This window comes from Rhipicephalus sanguineus, chromosome 3, assembly GCF_013339695.2.
Source record: "Rhipicephalus sanguineus isolate Rsan-2018 chromosome 3, BIME_Rsan_1.4, whole genome shotgun sequence".
NCBI lineage: Eukaryota > Metazoa > Arthropoda > Arachnida > Ixodida > Ixodidae > Rhipicephalus > Rhipicephalus sanguineus.
This window is the reverse complement of record NC_051178.1, coordinates 132329209-132351345: the sequence shown is the minus strand read 5'-3', so window position 1 is coordinate 132351345 and position 22137 is coordinate 132329209. Positions and strand designations below refer to the sequence as shown.

The 22137-nt window shown below is 41.4% G+C and overlaps 1 protein-coding gene across 2 annotated transcripts in view; it reads left to right on the top strand.

The window, feature by feature from the left end:
- LOC119387160 (neurobeachin-like protein 1) overlaps positions 1-22137 on the top strand; it is a 120086-nt gene that overhangs the window by 83639 nt on the left and 14310 nt on the right. For both annotated transcript variants that reach the window (XM_049413389.1, XM_037654469.2), the window contains exons 43-51: positions 1785-1936; positions 2909-3042; positions 3688-3894; positions 5690-5814; positions 7241-7381; positions 8612-8742; positions 9569-9678; positions 10615-10732; positions 10823-10920. In XM_049413389.1, the coding sequence (XP_049269346.1) occupies positions 1785-1936; positions 2909-3042; positions 3688-3894; positions 5690-5814; positions 7241-7381; positions 8612-8742; positions 9569-9678; positions 10615-10732; positions 10823-10920 (1216 nt within the window). The remainder of the gene's footprint in view (positions 1-1784; positions 1937-2908; positions 3043-3687; positions 3895-5689; positions 5815-7240; positions 7382-8611; positions 8743-9568; positions 9679-10614; positions 10733-10822; positions 10921-22137) is intronic.

Below are 22137 nucleotides of genomic sequence, written 5' to 3'. Positions count from 1 at the left end.
TCCGATATTGGCGGGATCACGTACAAGGTCATCTTGCAGGTAACTTGAAAGACATCGTATGGGTGGTGAACAAACAAATACTAGAATTCCAATCTGGTGGAAAAAGCTGTAACTGAGGGAAACAGTGCTCTGGTTTGCAACTTGCATTACACTTCATGGTGACAACATTAGCCATAGCATTCTCCTACTGAATGTGAGGTTGTGGGTTTGATCGCCAGATATAGCAGTTCATTTCAATAAATTTCATTAACGACGAAATATGATATCTTTCTTTGTATCGTGTCTTGGTTTAATGTTAAAAAGGAGCCTAGGCAGTCAAGATTAATTTTGTGCTTTTCACTGGGACGTCTCTGATAGCTTCCTTTATTGCTTTGGGGTCCCTAAGCTCTCAAATTAGTCAGTAAAGCCTGTGTCATTAGTAAGGTATGTGTGCCATATGACTGTACATATCTCATGCACACTAAGTTCTTGTTTGTCAAAATATGCCTTTTTCTTTTCTATTGCCGCTAACAGTCTCTTAAACATGCTTTCTTCCCTGAAGAAGTGTTATGTTGTGCATGGCTTCTTTCTTAATAGGCCTTTCAATCTGGGCAGCATGACATTGACTGCTCAACACTTGTGACTGTCAGCAAACGCCTTTAGGTGTCTCTATTACGTCTTTTTCATGATGTTCACATGGGTACAATTATCAAACAGAATAGGTTGAACTGCTTTTTTTTTTTGAACTAGTAGTATACTCTGGAAAGTCTGTTCACCTTTTTTTATGAAAAGGTGTTGACAGTGATTGAATTGATTTTGGGAGTGACTGTAACCATTGCTTAAGTGCAGGGCTCCGTGTTTTGGGAGTTTATTTTTCTTGAAATTCGGAGGGTGTCTTTCGGAGTTTATTTCTTGGCCGGCGTTTATCTGAGTTTATTTTTCGTAAGTCTCCACTTCTCAGAAATTCGGAGTTTAATATTGAAATATTTTCAATACTCAAATCCTTAGATGAAATGATATCTGAACACGAAAACATCAGAACACGTGGAGTGTGCTCTAGTTGCCTGGAAGGTTTGAATGCACAAACACATATACACACAAGCACAAATACTTGAATACAAAACACCTACGTTTGTGCATATTACAACTCTAAACCTTGTAAAAGATGCAAGCATACTTTATGAGGTTCGTATATTCGATGTTGTCTGGTGTGTCCCAGTGCCGCCAGGGGAACATATATTAAGATGTCATCTCGTGCTCCCGGGGGCCCTACATAATTTGACATCTCTCGCTCCGTGCGCAACAAGCCCTTTGTTAAATGTACGATGGGTGCAGTCTACGAGATACTGTTGACATGAGGTTAACTTTATATTGGACAAACCGGTCTATGTATCAATAGCCGCTTAGAACATGCCCTTTCGATAACAAACGGAAAAGGGTCATATTGGCCGTTAAAATCGGAGGTCATCGGATAAATCTGAATTGTCAAAAAATTTTACCGGCGAGTGTTTATCAGATTTTTTCAGATTTATGCAAAAACATAGAGCCCTACCTAAGTGTTATTAGATATAAGTGCTTCACTCTTCCCCACCGACAAGTTTGCCAGAAACTGCTTATGAAATTGACAGTTGTCATTTTCTTGTTACGATTATTTTCAGTTTAGTGCTTCTGACTTAATGGGATTGCCATAATGGTAGTAATAGGACATTCTGTATTATAAGCTACTGCTTATCGCCATTGAAAAAAAGCTATTGCACATATGGTTGCCTTTTTTTGTTAAAAAAGGATGCTTTTTGATATTTCAGCTTGGAAAACCCCGATGGCATAATCGATAAAAAGAAGCCCGTGATAGAGGAAGACTGTGAGCTTGTGACACTTATGAAGGTTGTCAAAGGCCGATTTGAGGTCACTGCAACTCAGATCTACTTTATTGACCTCTCACCAGTGAGGGAAGAAGGTGAGTGCTACCACAACTTTGCGGTGAATTTAATTACTGCGGAACTCTATACGCACCCTGAAAAATCACATGACAAATGTGCAGTGATCAAATAGCTGTGTAACATATAAAATAGGTATTGCCATTGCTTTAAACATTTCCTGAAACATGCTTACTAGAGTAAAAACTGAACTCAAAGAACTTGTAACTGGACAGGGTACAAATTTCTTTCTCCAGTAAATGTCTTTCTCCAGTAAATATGTCATCAGTACCAACCTGCCCAACTCTATTCATCAAAACATTTTGTAGTGATGTATAAAACCTAAATTAAGGGTAAGATGCTTCATTTTGATGGAATATTTGACTGGTCCCTTTAGCTGTGCTACTAAGATTTCACAATGAAAACCAAACAAAGTCATACAAAGAAACAAGCCCTCAAAATTCTCTTCCGTCAAGCTTTCACAATGCAGCTTTAAATCTGTGTTATTAGAATGAGCAGGTCAGTGCGAATTAGGATATTTTGTCACCATTCCAGCCCATTTATGCTTGCAGTAACTCTTAGTTGCTGCCTTACACTCATTTGTTCTATTAACTTTATTGCATTCGTTACACTTGGTGTCAGTTAAAGCACCATTACGAAGCAGACAGGCATGGTTGTTGTCAGAAAAATAAAAATTGAAGGATACAAAGAAAAATGGAAACATTAAAATAGTTAAAGAAAGAAATAAAGGCAGCATAGATTTATCTCAAACGATTTTTTTTGCCAATACTGGTAGGATTCGATTGTTTAGTAGATTTTCATGAGAAGTGGTTACAGCAGTAATTTGTGTTACAATAAAGAACATGGACTTCATACATAGCTTCAGTATGTGATCTGCATGTACTACATGAAACTGCATATGAATAACTGTCTGAATGTTCAGCTGTGAGAATCAGTTCTTCGCGAAAAGAACACGTTGCACAGCTCGAGTGCCCACAAACAATTCTGTTCAGGTGAAAGGCACGACTTCACATATCCCTTGCACATGCTGCGAGAGGTGCACCTGCGACGCTACAATCTGCGTCGCTCTGCCCTGGAGTTCTTTCTTGTTGACCAGACCAACTTCTTCCTGAACTTCACTACTAAGGTTTGTGGCAAGTTTACGCATGTAATGCTGCAAGGTCTTTTTTAAAAATTTTCTTGATTAGTTCATTACACAACGAGTACTATGGTACTCGCAATACTCACACAGTATTTGTAGCATTTACATATTGAATACTATGTATGTGTGATATGTAATAAAACTTCCTTAAAGTTTCTTTCTCTCCGGTGGGCATGACATTGTGGCAAGATTTTTTTTTTTTTTGTAGAAGGCCAGATAGAATAAACTGGAGTGCAACTATTGAAGTGTTGTATGTTCTCCATTGCACTGCATGTGTTTCATATTTCCAAATGCAGAGACATGAATATGGTGTGCAGTGACTTGGATTAACACTGTGCTCAGTGACTTGGATTAACACTGTGCTAGCTTCCTTTTTGTTTGTGTATGATTGTTTTATATGGCTGAAGAATGAGAGGGTTTTATCTCAAAACTCGTTTGATAACCAATGCTGATCTCTAGCTTGAAGCCTAGAACATTGATATGTTTGGTATTTGGATATTAGACATCACTAGCCTGAAAAATAAGCTTAATAAATTTTGTAGGAGGTAGAAGTAGAATACCAAGTATTCCAAGTTTCTTCTAACTAACTGTTTGGCAACTCCCTTATGCTCCATGTTGATGACTTTGCAGATACGAAACAAGATATTTGGCCGTGTGGTGGCCCTGCATCCTCCCAACCTGCTGTACTCATCTGGGACGCGCTCTCCAGCTGAGTTGCTCCGTGCATCTGGGCTCACCCAGCGCTGGGTGAACCGGGAAATCTCCAACTTTGAGTACCTCATGCATCTCAACACCATTGCAGGACGAACCTACAATGACCTCAGCCAGTACCCTGTTGTAAGTTGAGCAAGCACATTTCAAATGGCCTACCCGCAGTGTTCATACGTAGTCCAAACCCACATCTGCGTTCTGTACAGAGGCCCTCAATGGTCAAGCATAGGTTGAATTGCACATGCTGACTAGCTTAACTGACAGTGTATCATGAAACAGAATGGGACGTGCCCACATGTTCTGCGGTGGGGAGACGTATAAGTACTGTTCGGTGGTGGCAGCAGGCGCAGGGCATAAGCTCGTAGTATTGTAGGCAGAGATGGCACCACCCGTAGAAAATGTGAGGAAACTACTGTGGCAGAGAGATGTGAGATTAAAGAGTAGGCATGTGCAAATATTCCAGCGCTTCGAACATTCAAACGGATATTACAGTATTTACATTAGAGGTGTGCACGGGCTTCGGGTAGCCCGAAAGCCCGAGCCCGACCCGGCCCGTGGGCCGGGCTCGGGCGGGCCGACGTATTTTCACCTCGGGCCCGGGCCGGGCTCGCGCTACTTGGAGTTTTATCGGGCCGGGCTCGGGCCCGGCGCAAAGCCCAACTCAAGCCCGAAATATAGAGAATGAGCGGGAATTGTTTTCCAGCACGCATACAGCGCCTTTTCCGCGACCGCCCTTTACCGCTTTTCCTTTCCATTCGCTACTTTAAACAAAAGGGGAGCAGGTAAAGCACTGCCTCTGTTGCACTCCGACAAACAGAGAAGTAACACCACCTCAGCTAGTGACGGCGCCACGTGACTGTTCGCGTTAGATTTAAGGTCAAATCCCATATGAGTGAAAATGCACGCGACAGCGACGAGCGCGCCGACGTAGATCGCCTTTGTGCAAGCTGACGCTTGCATGGGCATACCCCATACACGTGACGGCTTTGACGAGTGAACCTTATTGTTGCTGGCATGAGGCCGTCTACTTGTATAGCAAAAGAGCCGTGCTGTCGCAGGTATGCACTGCAAATAAAATATTTGTTGCATGCCAAATTACCAGAAAACGATGTTTTGTTTTCGCAGCGAACCTTCAAAAAGCCGGGCCGGGCCGGGCCGGGCCGGGCCCGGGATTGTGTTTTCGTACGTCGGGCGGGGCCGGGCGGGCTCGCAGCCCTTTGCCGTCGGGCTCGGGCGGGCCTTCGACAAAGTCAGCGGGCCCGGGCCGGGCTCGGGCTCGGAAATACGGCCCGTGCACAGCTCTAATTTACATTCGCTTTGACACGACTTAAAATTTCTGAAATTTCGAAGTGTTCGAAAAGAACAAACAGAAGTACTATTACAGCGCTTGTAACCCTCTTGAAAGGGTGGTTTCACTGCAGTGTCGGGCCCATATGCCGTGAAACCGCCTGTTCAGAAGAATTCCACACTGTCGCAAAGCCACACTTTAAGGTTAAGTGCGCAATATTATGTGCACACCAACTAACTTATTTTTAAAGCTTAAAAGCATGTTATAATGGCTAATGTGGGCTAAGTGTGGCATACTTTAAACCATAGCACATTTTACTGCTTATAGCTTGAACTGCTTATTACTATTAAATCCTTCTACGTTTGAACTTGCTTTGAAATTATCCTATGCTAATTACCATTTAATTTGACTTTTGCTTCAATCTAAAAAAGTTATATTCGCACAAGCCCAATGAACAGTGTTATCCAAGGCATTATGCATGCGCTTCCTCCTTGACAAATGCACTAAACGTCCAGTAATTTCAGCATACTATGTTGAGTTGAAACTAGTCGCACTAGCTAACTTTGTGGCAAGTGTTGGTGTCACTGGTGTTACAGGCCTGGTGTTTCTGAATGTTTCATTATTTAATTTCAGTTTCCCTGGGTCCTGGCAGACTACACTTCTCCCAAGCTTGACTTTGACAGCCCTTCTATTTACCGAGACCTGTCACGTCCAATCGGCATCGTCAACCCGAAGAACATTGAGGAGGTTAAGGCCAAGTGAGTTAACAGAAGATTTATCAGCACTTAATACAGTAGAACCCCGCTGATACGTTTTTGAAGGGACCGTAGGAAATAAACGTAAGAGACGGGAAACGTAAGAGCCGAAAAACAGGAAAAACGGCAAAATATTTAGTGGTACAGAATTTTATTTCAATTCTTACGAGCAGCACGAAAATTGGCGCGCTCAGCCGCGATCTAGTCGATGGATAGAAACGCGGAGCTTAGGACGGCCTTATCCACAGAAATGTAATCAATGTATGTAATTTTTTTTAACACCAACAGCTGTAGGCATGAAAGAACTAAGCACACGCAATCACGACCGGCGCGGCGAGTCCGACCGCGAACCGCACGCACGACCATGCGAGCTCCAACCAGCTCGAACTCCTCCCGTTCTCCGACAAATAACGATGATGATGAGTCTACGCCAACGTGATGGCAGAAGTGAATGCCAATCTCGAAGGCCTTGCTTTCGCAAGCAATTACGTCATACACGCCATGTTTGTGCAATGCAAATCTCAGAGGCTATCTTTTGTCAATAGTAAATGCCAATCTCGAAGGCCTTGCTTTCGCGAGCAGTTACGTCATAGACGCCATCTTTGCAATTTGAATCTCGAAGGCCATGCTTTTGTTTGCATCAATTGAAAGATTCTGTTGCTTGCGCCTCTCATGCGGCTAATATTACGGTCAAACGAGGCCAAGCTGCGTGAAAATGCACCATGGCCGCTCTCTTTGGTAGTCACTCGGTCGGCTCCGGGCGCACTTCGCGACGTATCATACGGGAACGGTCCGACAGTTACGACGTAACAGCGGGGTTCCCAATACATTGTATCCTATGGGAGCTATGCCGGGACCGGCGGAAAACGACGTAACAGCCGGGAAAACGCAGCAGTGAGGAACGTAACAGCGCGGTTCTACTGTATAATGAGGCCACTTTGCACATTGTTAAAAGCAATGTAGAATTGTGGCACGAGCTGCAATTTACTATGACAGCAGTTAAGAGGTTGAAAAAATGTTCGCCACATCAGATATCTAATTTTGAATGAAGATTCTAAGTGGGAGTGCAAAATTTCATAACCGTGTTCTGTTCTTTAATAGTCAAGAAATTGAAGAGGGGCTCAGGAATTATTGGTTCTAGTGCAAGGGGCAGCATGGCTCAACCTATTGCACTACATAATTCTTCTATGTCTTTTTTTTTGCGGGCAATTTAATTATGTGTGTGTTTGTTCAGGACTGAGGGGCCGTGCCGACTATACAATCAGCATTCTGAGCCAGGCCAGTGCTGTTTATTGTAGGTTTGAATTTAAAGTTAATGATTTTGTGTGGAAAGACTCACTATTTAGTGTGAAGTTAGTATTCATCAAGGTTCCCGTGTTGAACATACAGCCCGGGCTATAGCTGTGCGCTCATGCTGCATCCCTTGCAGGTACGACAGCTTTGTGGACATCACTGGCACAGTGGAGAAGTTTCACTACGGTACCCACTACTCCAACTCAGCAGGCGTCCTTCATTATCTAGTGCGCCTGGAGCCATTCACTTCCCTCCACATTGAGTTGCAGAGTGGCAGGTGAAGACCTTACAGATTTATTTATTTATTTACTTACTTACTTATTTATTTAGTGCTGCCTCAAGGCCATTGCCGCATTACAGAGGGGAGTGGTTCAGGAATAGTTATGGTTACTAGGAACAGTTTGTATAAAGTTATCCAACTTTTGATTTTTTTTTGTATCTTTATGTTTGAACTCTTTAACTATACAGGGAGCAATGTTGTAAATACAAACTTGTCATATGCCTGTGCATAAACTAACAGAAGCCCTTAAAAAGTTCTTGGTTAGTATTGCAGTTCTTATAGCAGCTTAAACTTAAGATGAAAGCCTACTGTCATTATGTCATATGATAAATGTCTGCAGTACAATTTCTTTCAATGCAAGATGTAAGCAAGTACAAACTTACGAATGTATACAAATACAAGCTTACAACATCTTAACAATTCAGGACATTATAGTATTTACCATACTATTAGAACACTAAGATTACCAGCAGGAAAAAGCGACTGCTACCTGCAATGAAGTTCAAACATGTGTCTTGGTCCTTTCTGTGCCTCTAGACAATGACATTGTACTTATAAGATGCCAGAAACGCACCTCTTTCACGTGAACAACTTCGAATCCAAGATTTTGTCATAAGCTAACTGCACTTGTGCCACACCACTTGCAGTTTTCCAGTTACCACTTACAAGTGGCTTCTTGACCTCTGAATGCACTACATGCATGAATTAAAAATTTTAGTGTTGTTCCTCCTTAATCAGCAAACTAACAGACCCTTCATTTGGTGGCAAAACAAGCTAAACTTTATGATATAAAAAGATTATTTAGTTCGGTTTCACTTGTGAACAACAAGGTTTGTAACTATTTCTGTAACTATTCAAAAGTTCTATTCCTGTTTACCCTGATTCGCAGACATTCACTGTGATTTTAGCTTGCTAGTTGAAATGTTACGTAGGAAAATTTCTTCTAAAAATGTGGTTATGAGCGCACAATTTTGCAATTCATTTCAGTCTTACACCATGAATCTTTCTCTTGATGTACCAAATGCCTGTTCTGACATTTGCCTCTGTCATCCCAAGAATTGCTTTGGAGGGCATTTACATAGGTAGGGAGATGAATGTGTAGTGAAGCTTTAGTAGCAGAATATGTAGTGGTGGACAGATTTTTAAAAAAGGTTATAACTATTAAACAGCGTGCAGAGTGTTTTTTAAAATAAGAAATTACATACTTGTATTTAATTTCTTGGTCAGGTTCGACGTGGCAGACCGTCAATTCCACTCTGTGGAAGGCACATGGAAAATGCTCATGGAAAGTCCGAATGACGTCAAGGAACTCATTCCCGAGTTCTTCTACCTACCAGAATTCTTGACCAACATGAATGGTATGTTCTGACACAAGTGATTAATTACTTGCCAAAGCAAGTTACTATATTGTTTTTGCGTTGGTCCTTGTGGCCTTTTGTCTGAAGCCTCTTACGTGTTCTATGCGTCTCCGAGATGTGCAATTACGCACTATTTTATCTGACATCGCAATTTGCATGCTCTGGTTTAGGACTTGGTAATATGTGTATGGAATTAGCATAATGTAAGTACATATTGAGTATGTATTATGTCAAATATTTAAGAAAAAAAGAACAGCAGCACAACAGCGACTTGGGAAATGTTCACACTATACGGGTATGCAGCTTACTTTTCCTTATTGAGTGAGCTATCAGCACTTGTTTTCTAGCATGTGTTCATCTTATGCCAAGTGATGATGAAGGTAACCTGTAGGTGCTCATGCAACTGTAATGTTAAAATTTGTTTACTACTCACTCAGTAATTCGACTGTGATAGAATGAAGGCGATGTTGCATTTACGTCGCGCCTCCCTTTGATATCACTTCCCACTTCAGTTACGCGACTTGTCATGCGTAACTTCTGTTATACCACTTCCGGTCCATCATGTGACTTCTAGGTATATACACTGTTGGTCTTCATTTCACTACCTATTTCCACTTCCAGTCTGTACTTTACCTTCTTCCAGTCTGCGTTTCTCTTCAGGTTATAGCTTAGCTGAGGCACACTTCTAGTATTCAAGTTGCATGTGATCAACAATTATTGTTGTTACCTTACCCCATTACAGACAGTGGGTGGAACAGACTGCCTTCAAAAATTGTTGTTGGCATATTGCTTAAATGTATGCATTGTTTCTTGTCTGTTTCTGCAGCATTTGATTTAGGGCGACTCCAAGGAACAAAAGAACAGGTTGATGATGTCAGGCTTCCTGCTTGGGCAACATCTCCCGAGGACTTCATTTACAAGCACAGGAAAGCATTGGTGAGAGTTTGTGCCGTGAATTTGTTTGCAGAAATTTTTTTTAAAATGAAGCTTTAATTCAATAATGTAGTACAAAGCCACTTTAGCTGCAGCAAGTGACAGTAAATTAATTACATCACCTTTCTATACAACTAGTATAGGGATGGTTTGCGATGGATTCAAAGTACACTGCAATGTGAGCAATTCATCCATTTTGATGCCGAGCAACTGAGTTTACTCTTTTACCAATGACAGCTTATGCAGTATTGCCTTCATTGGCAAAACCTGGTAGACTCGGGTTTTGTTGCTTGGGACACCTTTGTGCTCTGATGTACACAGTTGCATCATTTGTAGCGAGAGCTGCTGTTTACGTGGCTGCTTCATAGGCAGGCTAACAGAATGCATTTGAAGATGTGTCAGTTATAAAGGAGATGAAAAAAAAAGCTGCAATTTCATTCAAAATGTGGAGCTTTGGTAGCGATAACAATGTTTTAGACAAATGCACAAAATAAGGTTCACAGTTTACTAGCTACTAGTAGGCTGGTTAGCTTACTAGTTAAGCTTACCGGAATGGAATTACACATGCACCCGCATACATTAACCACTCTCACTCCATGATCTCGAAAAATCACTGAAACGATGCTGGCGGGATGAACTGCGGGGACAGGGTTGAGCAAATTCTTTGCGTTGTCTCTTGCATCTCCGAAACTTTAGGCAATGCATCCTCCAACACACTTGAAGTCATATTGCCTGCAAGATGGGCATAAGATGGGAACAGTGTTTCGCTTGAAAGCGTTTCTGACAACTCTGCATTGCTGAAAGACATTTCAACATGACTGCTTCTTGAGTTTTCTGTGCGCATTCATGAACACCCTTTTGCAACCAGCCTGTCACTCCTGAAAGTGTTTCACCTGCCTTTCTTATAACCTAGCTTGCATCCTACTTTCTTTCCATTAGGAATCGGAGTATGTGTCCCTACACTTGCATGACTGGATTGACCTCATCTTTGGCTACAAGCAGAAAGGCCCGGCAGCTGTTGAAGCTCTGAATGTCTTTTACTATGTCTCCTACGAAGGTTAGTGAGCCTGCCTCTGGAATTTCTTTAAAGCAATTGTTTTTTTTTTAACGTGCTCTTTAACTTAAGTGCCACCTCTTTGCTTGTCAGGGGCTGTGGACCTTGATGCAATCAAAGACCCTGTCCAGCGTGAGGCTACTGAAGGAATCATCAACAACTTTGGCCAGACACCTTGTCAGCTCCTAAAGGTCTGCTCACAGAATTTGTGTGTGGTGCTTATTGTTACACTAAACAAGTATCAGGAGAAATGGTTCAGAAGTTAATTATTAGTTTGGCAGTACAGATACACATAGCGTTTCACTGTAGCATATTACTGACTGGAATTTTTTTTAATCATGATTGTTTTTTCTTCTCATTTTTTTTGTTTGCTTACAAAAGCTCTAGAATAAACTCAGTTTTATAAGTTTAGAATAGAGTTGTGACAACCATCTTGGTATGCTTTGATGAATAGCCAAAGCATAGCCATAAGGTTATGCTTCAGCTTTTCAATTGTGCTCATGCGTAAATCTCCTCCTGAAGATAATTTATGGGAAAAAATGCATCTATTTCTTCCCAGGCAATATTGAAAAATTGGCCTAGTCTTCACTGTTACATTATGTTTTGGAAGGCCAGTGTCGAGAATAGACCCTGCTGAGGGAAGGGCGGTGAACTGGATGTTAATCCTGCACAGATAATAATTGTGAGCTATAACCGCTAACTGTCTATTTACGGAATAATAGATTAGGTGTGTGTGAATAGTAATTTCTAGAGCTGTGCGAATAGCAAAATTTTGGGTGCGAAGCGAATTCGAATATTGAAGTGTGAGTGCGAATCGAATTGAATATTTTTCGAATACTTCGAAGCGAAATTGCAGAAAAAAAAAGTTAAGAGAGGATTCCTAGGCATATTCTTATGAGATAGCAACATGAAAGTGTTTCTTTTCGCTAGGTTGATGAAGCACTGGCGGGGTGGTGTTTCATAGTTGTCTTATCAATAATGAGACAATGTAGAGGCCGAATTGTATTTATGTACATGGTTTGGTGCAACCAAAGTGTTGCCGATAACACTTTACACGTGATAGGCAAAGGTGCCGTTTCCTCAGCCTCTCCTCCTCTTTCTGTGGAACTTCTGTGGAAGCCCAACTGATGAGGCGGACAAGTTCCAAATCTGCCTCCTAGACGTCTATATTATAAGAACATCTGAAATTTTGGATGCTAAATAGCTTCGGCTTCCGATTTTTCGCATTTCCTGCCCAAATTTTAGGTCCGAAACAGCATTAATTGAGCCCCCACCTCTGCCACATTTTTCTTCTCCATGTTGGAACCAACGTTTTCTCGAGTTAATGCATTTGCGACCGTAACGGAGCTTGAATGGCAGCTTTGCCGCAATACCGGGGTGTGATGAGGTGAAGCATATTGAAAATCTAGGGACCACTTCCAATCGGACGTTGACTGCTTCTTGGCAAAGTTCGACCGTAACGGAGCTTGAAAGGCAGCTTTGCCGCAATACCGGGGTGTGATGAGGTGAAGCACATTAAAAATCTAGGGACCACTTTTAATCGGACGTTGCCTTTTGGCAAAGTTCGACCGTAACGAAGCTTGAAAGACAGCTTTGCCACGATACGAGTGTGTAATGTGGTGAAGCATATTGAAAATTTGAAGGGGTCACTTTCAATCGGGTGTTGACTGTATTTGTTTTTGGGAAGTTCGAATAGTTCGAATAGTAAAATTCCAGTGCGAATCGAATCGAATAGCAAACACTATTCGAAAAATATTCGAAATTTCGAATATTCGCACACCCCTAGTAATTTCTGAAATGGCATAGAATACAACTAAGTATGCAATATGAATTAAATAGTGTCAAAATATGTCCAACCTTTCTCAGCAATTAATGTGACACAACGTTCAGAACCTAGTACTACATAGTACTATTCGTGAAGTAGCAGGTGTACATGATTACTTCATGCATTACAATGCAGGTTTTATTAGGAACACAAATGGAGCACTTTGGACAATCAAGTGTAGATTACATATACAGGATGGTGTGGAGATTATGGGGTGGTACATTAGTATTGAAGTGAAGTTTTAAAAGACTGTCTTGAAAGCCACTTATCATTTATCTATAGTACTACCAGGACTAAGTAGAAACCATACCAAGGTAGGGGAGGGGTGGGGAAGAAGCCGAGAGCTGCAGGGCAGGACAAGGGATGTAGGACAGGACAGGACGAGTTGGAGATCATTGGGAGAAGCGTTCATCTGCAGCGGACATAAAAATAGGCTGAGAATGAGGATAATATTGTTTAACCCCTTCATAAGAGACACTAGAGATATAACGGGCAATGCAGTATAAGAGACATCATTGTGCCCACATCAAAAGAGGGATTGATCAGGAAATGAGAATGTAATACCATGCTTATAAGAGACACCTCATATAAGGGACAAGAACTGCGCCCTGGTGCGTGTCTCTTATAAAGGGGCTCAACTTTAGTCATGCAGTGTGCTGCACATCAAGTGAACACATTATTCAAGGAGTGATAACAATACTTTTTTGTGATGACTGTTGGAGTGCGCAGCTTGAAAAAAATGTCTACTCTCTTTCAGGAACCTCACCCAAGAAGGCTCTCTTATGAGGGAGCCATGCTACGAATGACCAAGTCCGACACAAAGCCCCCAAACCTCTTCCTCTTCCTGCAAAACCTCAAGGCCTATGTAGTGGATGTAAGCATTTTGCTCATTGTTCAAAATTGAATGGCATTACTAGATCTGAGGTCTGTTCACATATATGTGCACACCTCGTGTGCTGGAAGTACATGGAACAAAACTGTCTGCTGAGAACACGTGAAAAACTGTGCACATGCACATATTTTGTTGTTGGTTGCTGACAAGCCAACTTACTGGCTTTCTTACTTATTTGGTAGAATATAACACGCCATGATCAGTACTCATTGAGAACGATCGGTTCCACTGCCAAGACCTTTTTGGAGCAGTGTCTCATCGCAAAGTGTTGGCTAATCTGTTCAGACCTTTTTGGACCAGTGTCTCGTCACAAAGTGTTGCCTAATCTGTTCATATTTTAAATTTCTGTTTTCGCTGCAGGCTCCGCTGAGCTGTCCAGTCGTGCACGTGAATATCCCTCGGTCGCCAGCACGTTCCTTTATGCAACATGGCCTCATGGATACTTTGGTCACCGTAGGTTATGATGGCTCACTTGGGGTGCATGGCTGGCTGCCCTACGACAGAACCCGGTCTTATCCCAACTATTTCACCTTTGAACGGGATCCGAACATACAAAACCCCAAGTAAGATCAACAACCTTCTCTCCAAGATTTTTTTTTATTAAAGCGAAATGCTTTCGCATATTGTTGTCAGAACTGTTTTTCCTTGTAACTCGAAGAGGACATTATTTAGTTAACACACTTAACTGCAGACAAAACTTATTGAATCGTTTGTTAGCAAAGTGTGGTTACGTCTACAACTAAATATATGCCTTTACATACGAGATAGATACTGTCCATTACTGCAAATATGCAGCATTGAAATGAGTACTGCATAGTTTTTACGTTTATGAGTGGTTAGCTCAGCCTGTGTGATTTAGTGCAGTAGTATCCCTGCAAATAGAAACCAAGGGTGATTCCTGGTTAAAGTTAAAAGTGCCTGCAGTGTTAGTCAATCTTGTGTGCACGATGTCAGTGCTAGTTGAAGAACACCAGATGGTCAAAAATTTCCAGAGCCCTCCACTGCAGCGTGCCTCACAATCATATCGTGGTTTTGGCATGTGAGACCCCAGATATTATTGTTATTATTATTATTATGAATATTGTGTGCAAATGAGGCAGCATTTAAAAACCTTGTAGGTGAACCACTTTTTTTTTTTTACTGTTTCATTTTAGCAGTGGAACTAAATACACAACTGAAAAATAACCCCAGTGATATTGTGAGATGCACCAATGCCTTTATTGTTGTTTCAAATATCTTTTGTGCTGTATGCTTGGCTGCCTTTGCCTTCTGGTAGACTTTCTTGCCAATTGATACGATTGTTGCTGTGAATGTAAACAACCAAGGTTTGTCTTCACACTCGTCCGTCTATTGTCCATCTCTCTTTTGCTGGGCTGGTAAAGATAGATTTCACAAAAGTTCTTAACTGGCCTAGTTATTTTTTGTTCAACATGGCAAACACAACAATAATGTATAAGGATTCCTTCAGTTCCATTCTATTTCTCTTGAGAAGTTCATCATTCACGATTAGCTGGTCTGTTAATAACATGAGTGCCGCTCTGACCCCCGACTAACATGCAAGAATGAACAGCATGGGAACAAAATTGTTGCACTATTCAGTCCCTGGACAAACATACTGCAATGGTTTGGCACCATTGTCTTCAGTCTTTGCCATGTTGGCAGAAATATCATTCATCACTTGGCCTATTTAGTGGTCACTTGTGATTATGCACTAGTTCTGCTAGTACTTGGTTACCTACACACTTATTTAACACTACCTGCAGTATTGTGAGTTAGTTGCATTGTCTACAAACTTGCAGACCTTTCTCGAAGTTTTTTCTGTATCGTTGAGTACTTAGGTATCGTTGAGTACTTAGGTACTCAACGATGTATGGCTTATACAGTGCCAATGGAATGTAGCAGTTACGTTTGCCATGCAGAAGTGTCCACGTGGTGCTTGTTATGTCAGTGTTAATTAATTAATATGGTACATATTGCCTTTTTGATAATATAGTGATCTTTTAATTTCAGAAGTGCCAAGAAGTTGGCGGGAGTATTCCAGCCAGGGGCCAAGGTGCACAGCCGCCTGTTTGTGCTAAGCTCGGATGGCAAGTTCCTCGTTTCTGGAGGCCATTGGGACAACAGTGTACGGGCCTACAGCCTGTTGCGTTCGAAGCAGGTGGCACACGTGATTCTGCACAAAGGTTGGTAATAGCAGCACCCACTATAACTTGCAACAATGCTGTCTTGCAATCTGTAATGTAGCTCTCCTGTAATGTAGGCCTGCTATGTTTCTGTTGCGTTTTGGGATGGCTTAGCTGACGCAACATGCTTTGCTTCCGAGGCCTCTTGCTTCCTCAGGCAAAGGGGCAGTTAAACACACAGCTTCCCACACTAAAAAGCGGCTCAGAAAAATGAAGAAGAAATAATTAAAGACACGACACTTGCAGTATGCTACATCAGAGTCTGGCTCGCAAGAATATTTTTAGCTTAATTTTTTTTTGTCAGCAAAACTTGCAGGGCACTTGAGCTTCGCTTTCAAGAGTAAAATGCGATAGCATAATCGTACCGTGTTTGTATCGCCTTCCCAATCGCTAGCCTGTCTTCACTTCTCAGTGGAAACCTAAACCGTTCCGCAAGGAAAGCTAAATTGCGGACGCCCCCCGGGTCCAATATCCATGCATGTGGTGCAACAAAACACGGCCACATGGCGAGGCGATAGTTTTTAAAAGCGTGGCCATGGGCCCTTTGAGCCATCTTGCGGGTGCATAGTCAAGCCACTGAAGGACCTCCGAGATGGGCGTATTGCCAACACTATATGGTGTACATAAATAGCTCGCCGTTCGCATTCTAAAGGATGCATGCATGGTGGCCGAGCGACTAAATGCGTTGCGCCCCGGAGCAAGAGGTCTCTGGTTTGAATCCCTGGTCCCACTAGTTCCGAAAAGATCTTTTATGATTTCTTCGTTTGCATCTACCTCGAATTTTCGCTCACAGACAACGCTGATTTTTCGCTCACAACCAAGGATGCTGCCACCGACGACACCAGAATTTCTGCGAAACGAGTTCTTTAACAGTGTTGCGTTAACATAGTCAGTCATGCATAACAGCAAGGCATTTGACAACTGCTAAGTGTCAAAACTGTGTCGTTTATAATTTCCCATTTTGTGTGCATGTTTATCTGAATTTGGAGCTTTTAGGTTTTTCTGTGTGTGTCTTCACTCCCATATGGTTATGGTGATTGTCATTTGATTTGACTTCCTGTATACATAGCATATTTCTGTCAAGTACCTGTGGTGCCAACGTGTTTCAATCAACACAAGTTAGCTGCAACTTGGTTGGTTGTTTATGTTACCTTTGTTTTGGCTGATACTTGGCTCGGACATGAATAAATCAAGACAAAAATCTTGAGGAGCTTGAATGAAAAAAAAAGTAATCTGTGTCTGGTCTTTATTTGCTTAGTTTGGGCTAAATCCTGCCTATAAACAATATAGGTACATTTTCTAAAAACAATTCTGTTAGAGTAACATAGTACTCTGCCTCACATTTCATTGTCCTCCTCGTATGTAGATGTGGTCACAAGCCTCGCTACAGACACCTGTGGAATGTACCTCATGACTGGCTCTCGTGACACAACATGCATCATCTGGGAGCTAAACCAATTGGTGAGCTAGAAATCTTGTTTCGTGCTGTTTCCTTGAAATACATGATGTGGCATCCAAGCAGCCATTTCTTACAGGTTTACTACAGTGCGGTTTGGATGAGACTATGTATTTGCTAAAACAGCAGGGTAACCTTCATGTTCATATTAAAGGAAGTTTGCTGTGAGAGGTTGTGGCCATAACACGTGAAAGAACTAAAGGTGCATCCGTGTAACGATACATCTTGTTAGTTGTTTTCATCATTAAATTGAACACTCTTGAACCTTTGAGTCATTCTCACAGTGGCATCTCAGTGAGGCTGTTCATCTGGTAAATATCGAGTTCATTGTGCTGTGTTCAAATATAGGCATGTTCTCATTTTGTTGTGCAGGGATCTGGGAGTTTCCTTCCCAACAAGCCATTTCAGATTCTGTGTGGACATGACAGCGAGGTGACTTGCGTTGCAGTAATCACAGAACTCGACATGGCTCTCTCTGGATCAAAAGTAAGTTAATAGGAAATGGTGTTAGGCATCATCTCCAGCTTAACAGGTGGACATAATAGACTCCTGTTGTCGTCTTTTTTTTTTGTTTGTTTCCTTACATGCTTAGGGCAATACTGCTCTACGGCTGAACCTGAACAAGTTTGTGGGTTCAATTTCTAGTATTATTAGTAATAAATTTATAATGCATTTTTACTTGATATTGCGTATGTGCATTTTTAAGTTCATGTTCAATGACTCCAGATACTCAAAAGGAATGTGGAGCTCCTGCAGCTGTACCTGTCAATGCCAAGATGTTGCTTTGGCATGTTTCCTACTCTGCCAGTCCCCCAATAAGTCAGTAAAGACATACTAAACAAGCACCGTCTTTCCTCCATGTGACACAGCTGTACTACAGTACCTATTGCTGAACTAGGCGTTGAATTCATTGCTATTGCCTTGCCTGTGCTTGTACAGCTATGCCATTTATAGCACTTGAGAAAGCTGTCTCGGTACTTGTACAGAATGAGCATGACCGCAAGCACAACTTGAGGGGGAGTCGAAAGATAAGTAATCGATAATATGATTATATAAGGTGATCTAGTGAATGCAGAGGTGCGTGAGGAATTAGGGAAGGCCTTTGGTGATACATTATCGAGATGTGCACCCATACAGAACAACCTGCAAACGCTACAGGTAATCTGTTGTGCTGTTCTGCTAACAGGAGTGTGACACTTTTGAGGCATTCATTGCAAGGCTGTGTAGGCACGACTCATTGTGTTGGTTCAAGTCATACAACACTTGCGCACTATCGCGGCATCTTCGTTTGACCTGTAGAGTTGTGTTCTCACTGCTTACAAAATCATGCCTCTTATGTTGGCTTTCGTGTAAAGCAGTGTTGCCGAGCGGCTTAACTTCCTTTTTGTTCACCTTTAAAGCTTCTCACTGAACAATAAATAGACTTGTGCTGTGGCACACTTTCCATCAGGTAACCAAAACATGGTCACACCCCAACCTAAGTGCTTTCAAACACTACAACTCATGCAAATACGAAAAATTATTAAAAAAATACTATAGCCCGTGCATTAAATCGATCTTTTATTTTGATGTTTAACTATATAAGATGAAGAAGGGAGGACTGGGCAAAAGCCAAGTACACATACTATATGAAATGCGGAGAATGAAACTGCGTGACCACTTCACTGTAATTTAGCAGATTAAGCAGTGCATTGGGCTCTCTTGCTTATAATGTATGCATGTCTGACCATCGTCAGGTTTCCTTTTTTTCTGATCAAGTGTGTCGTTGTGATCCTTGTAGGATGGCACCGTGAACGTTCACAGTGTACGTGAGGGCCACTTCTTGCACACCCTACGGCTTCCTGGTGACATGCCCGAGCAGGTGGCGCTGCTGTCAGTTTCACACTTAGGATTCATCTGCGTTCACAGCTGCCCGGATCCTCAGGCACTCCTGGTCAGTGTTTATGTATGGAGTTAGCACAGCAATGGTTTTCAAGGCTTGTCTTTATTGAGATATGAAGGAGATTAGGAGCCTGTGTGTTGAGATTGTGGTTCAAGGAACTGAAGAAGTTAAACTCTATTATGCTTTTGCACATATGTAAACAAGGTGGACAAGGCTTTTGTAATGGCATCTTCTGACGTGAAAGTGCTGATGATTTTCAGAATAAATATTGCCTACTCAGCAAATATTTCATGTCCCTTGTTGTGAAAGGTTACGTGTATTTCATTCAGTATATAGTATTACACTGCATTGAAGTGTATTCGGAACTAGGCTTGTGCGAATATTCGAGCTCTTCGAATATTCAAACGAATATTACAGTATTCGAATTCGCTTCGATTCGAATTTAAATTATTGGAAATTTCGAAGTATTCGAAATGAACGAATAGGTGTATATTAATCCGCACGTAACCCCCCTGTAAAGGTGGTTTCACTGCAGTGGAGGAATGCTATGCCGTGAATGCACCTTTCCAGGAAGAATCCGCACTGCCGCGAAGCCTCCTTTTAAGGTTAAATGAACAGATTACCCTCACATCGATTCATCATTTTTTAAGTTTAAAAGCTTGTTATAACAGCTTATATGCTCCAAGTATAGTAAATTTTAAAATGTCACATATTTTACAGGTTATCACCTGCATTCTACTGAAAGCCAAATCCTGCTACTATTCAAGGTTGCTTCCACTTCCTTTGAACCAAAAAGAATGACATTTGCACATGCCTTGTTACAATTTTAAAACATTGTGCCGGTTGGTTGGGTCATGACAAATACGGTCATTTTTCTTTATCATACGCGACACATACTATTCGAATTCGATTCGAAATTATTCGACCAAAATCACTATTCGCTTCGAATTCGCTTCGAACCTAAAATTTGCTATCGCACAAGCCTATTCGGAACCATTAAAGGGGTACTGACACCTTTTTTGGAAGGCGAGTTTACTCAGCCATACAAATCTCCTGTATGCAGAGACGGCTCTGAGCGAGTGTGAAGCTCAGCAAATACTGATAAGATATTTTAATTTGATATTAAAGTCAATTTTTTTATGAAGCACCTACTGACATCGACACTGGCTTGACGTCAGGCTACAGTACAAATTTTTGGCGACTTCACGCAGCAGTCTGGCTAGTTGTGATGACGTTAGGTACCAAAACTTCCAAAATGGCCGCTTGTGCGTCACCAACGGAGCCACGGTGCGGAGCGGCCGTGGAAACGTCACTATATATTGTGCGAGCACGTGACGAGAAGCTCATACCGTGTTGTGACGTCAGGGTACAGTAGGAACCGAAACTAGCTTTTAAAAACATACTGTAATTACTTTTTCAGGTCGCACTCGCGCTTAGCACTACCTTTTCTAGGCTCTTGAGGGCTTGACTTTTCATTTGACGCAAACAAACAACAACTGAAAATATTCGTGTCAGTACCCCTTTAAATGTATCAGCACCTTGCTTCTGGAAGTTCCAGTTTACCAAGTTTTAATGTGGCACAAAATTATTTTGAAGTGCACTTTTTATAAGTAAGCTCCCGTACTATTAAAAAAAAAGTTAATGCCTCTTTTACTTTGTAAGTATGGCTGTTATTGCATAGAGGATTCGGAGGATTGGCCATGAAAGTAGCATCACATAGGCACTCTCGTTAGTAGCATATTGAAGATGGTGTTCTCTTTCTGCACCTTGGTACATTTTTCATTGAAATGATTCATTTGGGGCCTTCTTTGCATGCTTGTTTTACTGCTCAGAAGACACAGCTGAAAAGTAATTTTTACTGCTAGTAATACGTCTTCGCACGTCCTACGCTACAATATTTTTGATGCTATGACGTTCGTATTTCCCACCTGTTCTTTCAGAAATCTGGTTACGTGCTCCATCTATACACGATCAATGGGAAGTATCTGCTGAGGAAGGAAGTGGCGAGGGCCATTTCGGATATGATCATCTGTGATGATTATCTTATCACCAGTGATGAAGAAGGACTGCTTGTCATCTACGAATTGTTCGGGTGGGTCACCTCGCCTCTGTCCCCTGTCTCTTACTCTGATGAACAGAGACTTTATAACTCCCATACTTTTTTTTTTGGTGGGCAAGCCTAATGTTTTAACATGATTTTCAAAAAACTATATGAATCTTAAGGGGGGAAGTGGGTTCTTAAAAATCGTCAAGATTCCCTTTACCGAATTTAATGAAACTGCACAGTCTTGTTTAGTTTTCTTTGCTGATTCCATATATGCAATTGTTTTTCAAATATGTCCATTAGTTCCAAAGTTAATTAAAATTAATTGGCATTGTTTCCGCGAACAATGGAGCAAGAACTACTCATCGAAATCTTGCTTTAGGCACATAGCCGGATACTAGGAAACATAAGCTTCACAGGGGTAGGAATACTTTTTTTGATGTGCAAACTATTAAGAATTATACAGCATATCAAAGCTTTCTGTTCAAGATGTGGCTAGTTAGTTGTTTAATGCACGGACAATTAAAAAAACATTGAAACTGAAATATAAAAATCTGCTGCTACCCCTGTGGGCAATACTCATGTAGCTCAGTAGTGCAACAAGAATTACAATTCTAGGTGCTTTGATTACTGAAAGACCACTCCCAAAAGGTTGCATAGAGTCAAAAACTGAGGTTTTGAGAAAATGCAGAAAAACAAATTATGCCGATTTTGAACCTCATCCAACACAAAATATTAAAATTTTTTTGTTAGATGATTAGTAGCCACCAGGGATATAACTTGCATGAGTACTGCTGCAGCATACATCATTCAACAGCCTCGTAGCATCAAGAGCTCCATTTATGTGCTTTTTTTTTTTCATTTAGAATTTAGCCTGTTTTTGCGGTTAAATTGATGCTGTGGCCGAAATATCAATCCAAGGTGTAAGAAACTTGGTCAGTACTTGCGGCAATGCCTGTATGTTACAGAAATGCTGTTTTAAAAAACTGATTTTTTTCATGATTTTACATCTTGAAAGACCAGTGTCCCCCCTTAAGTTCACTTAGTAAAACTTATTTTGATGGAAGTTGAACTTAGAGACACTGCAGGAGCTTCTTTATGCTAGACTTTTTCCAGTGGATGAAGA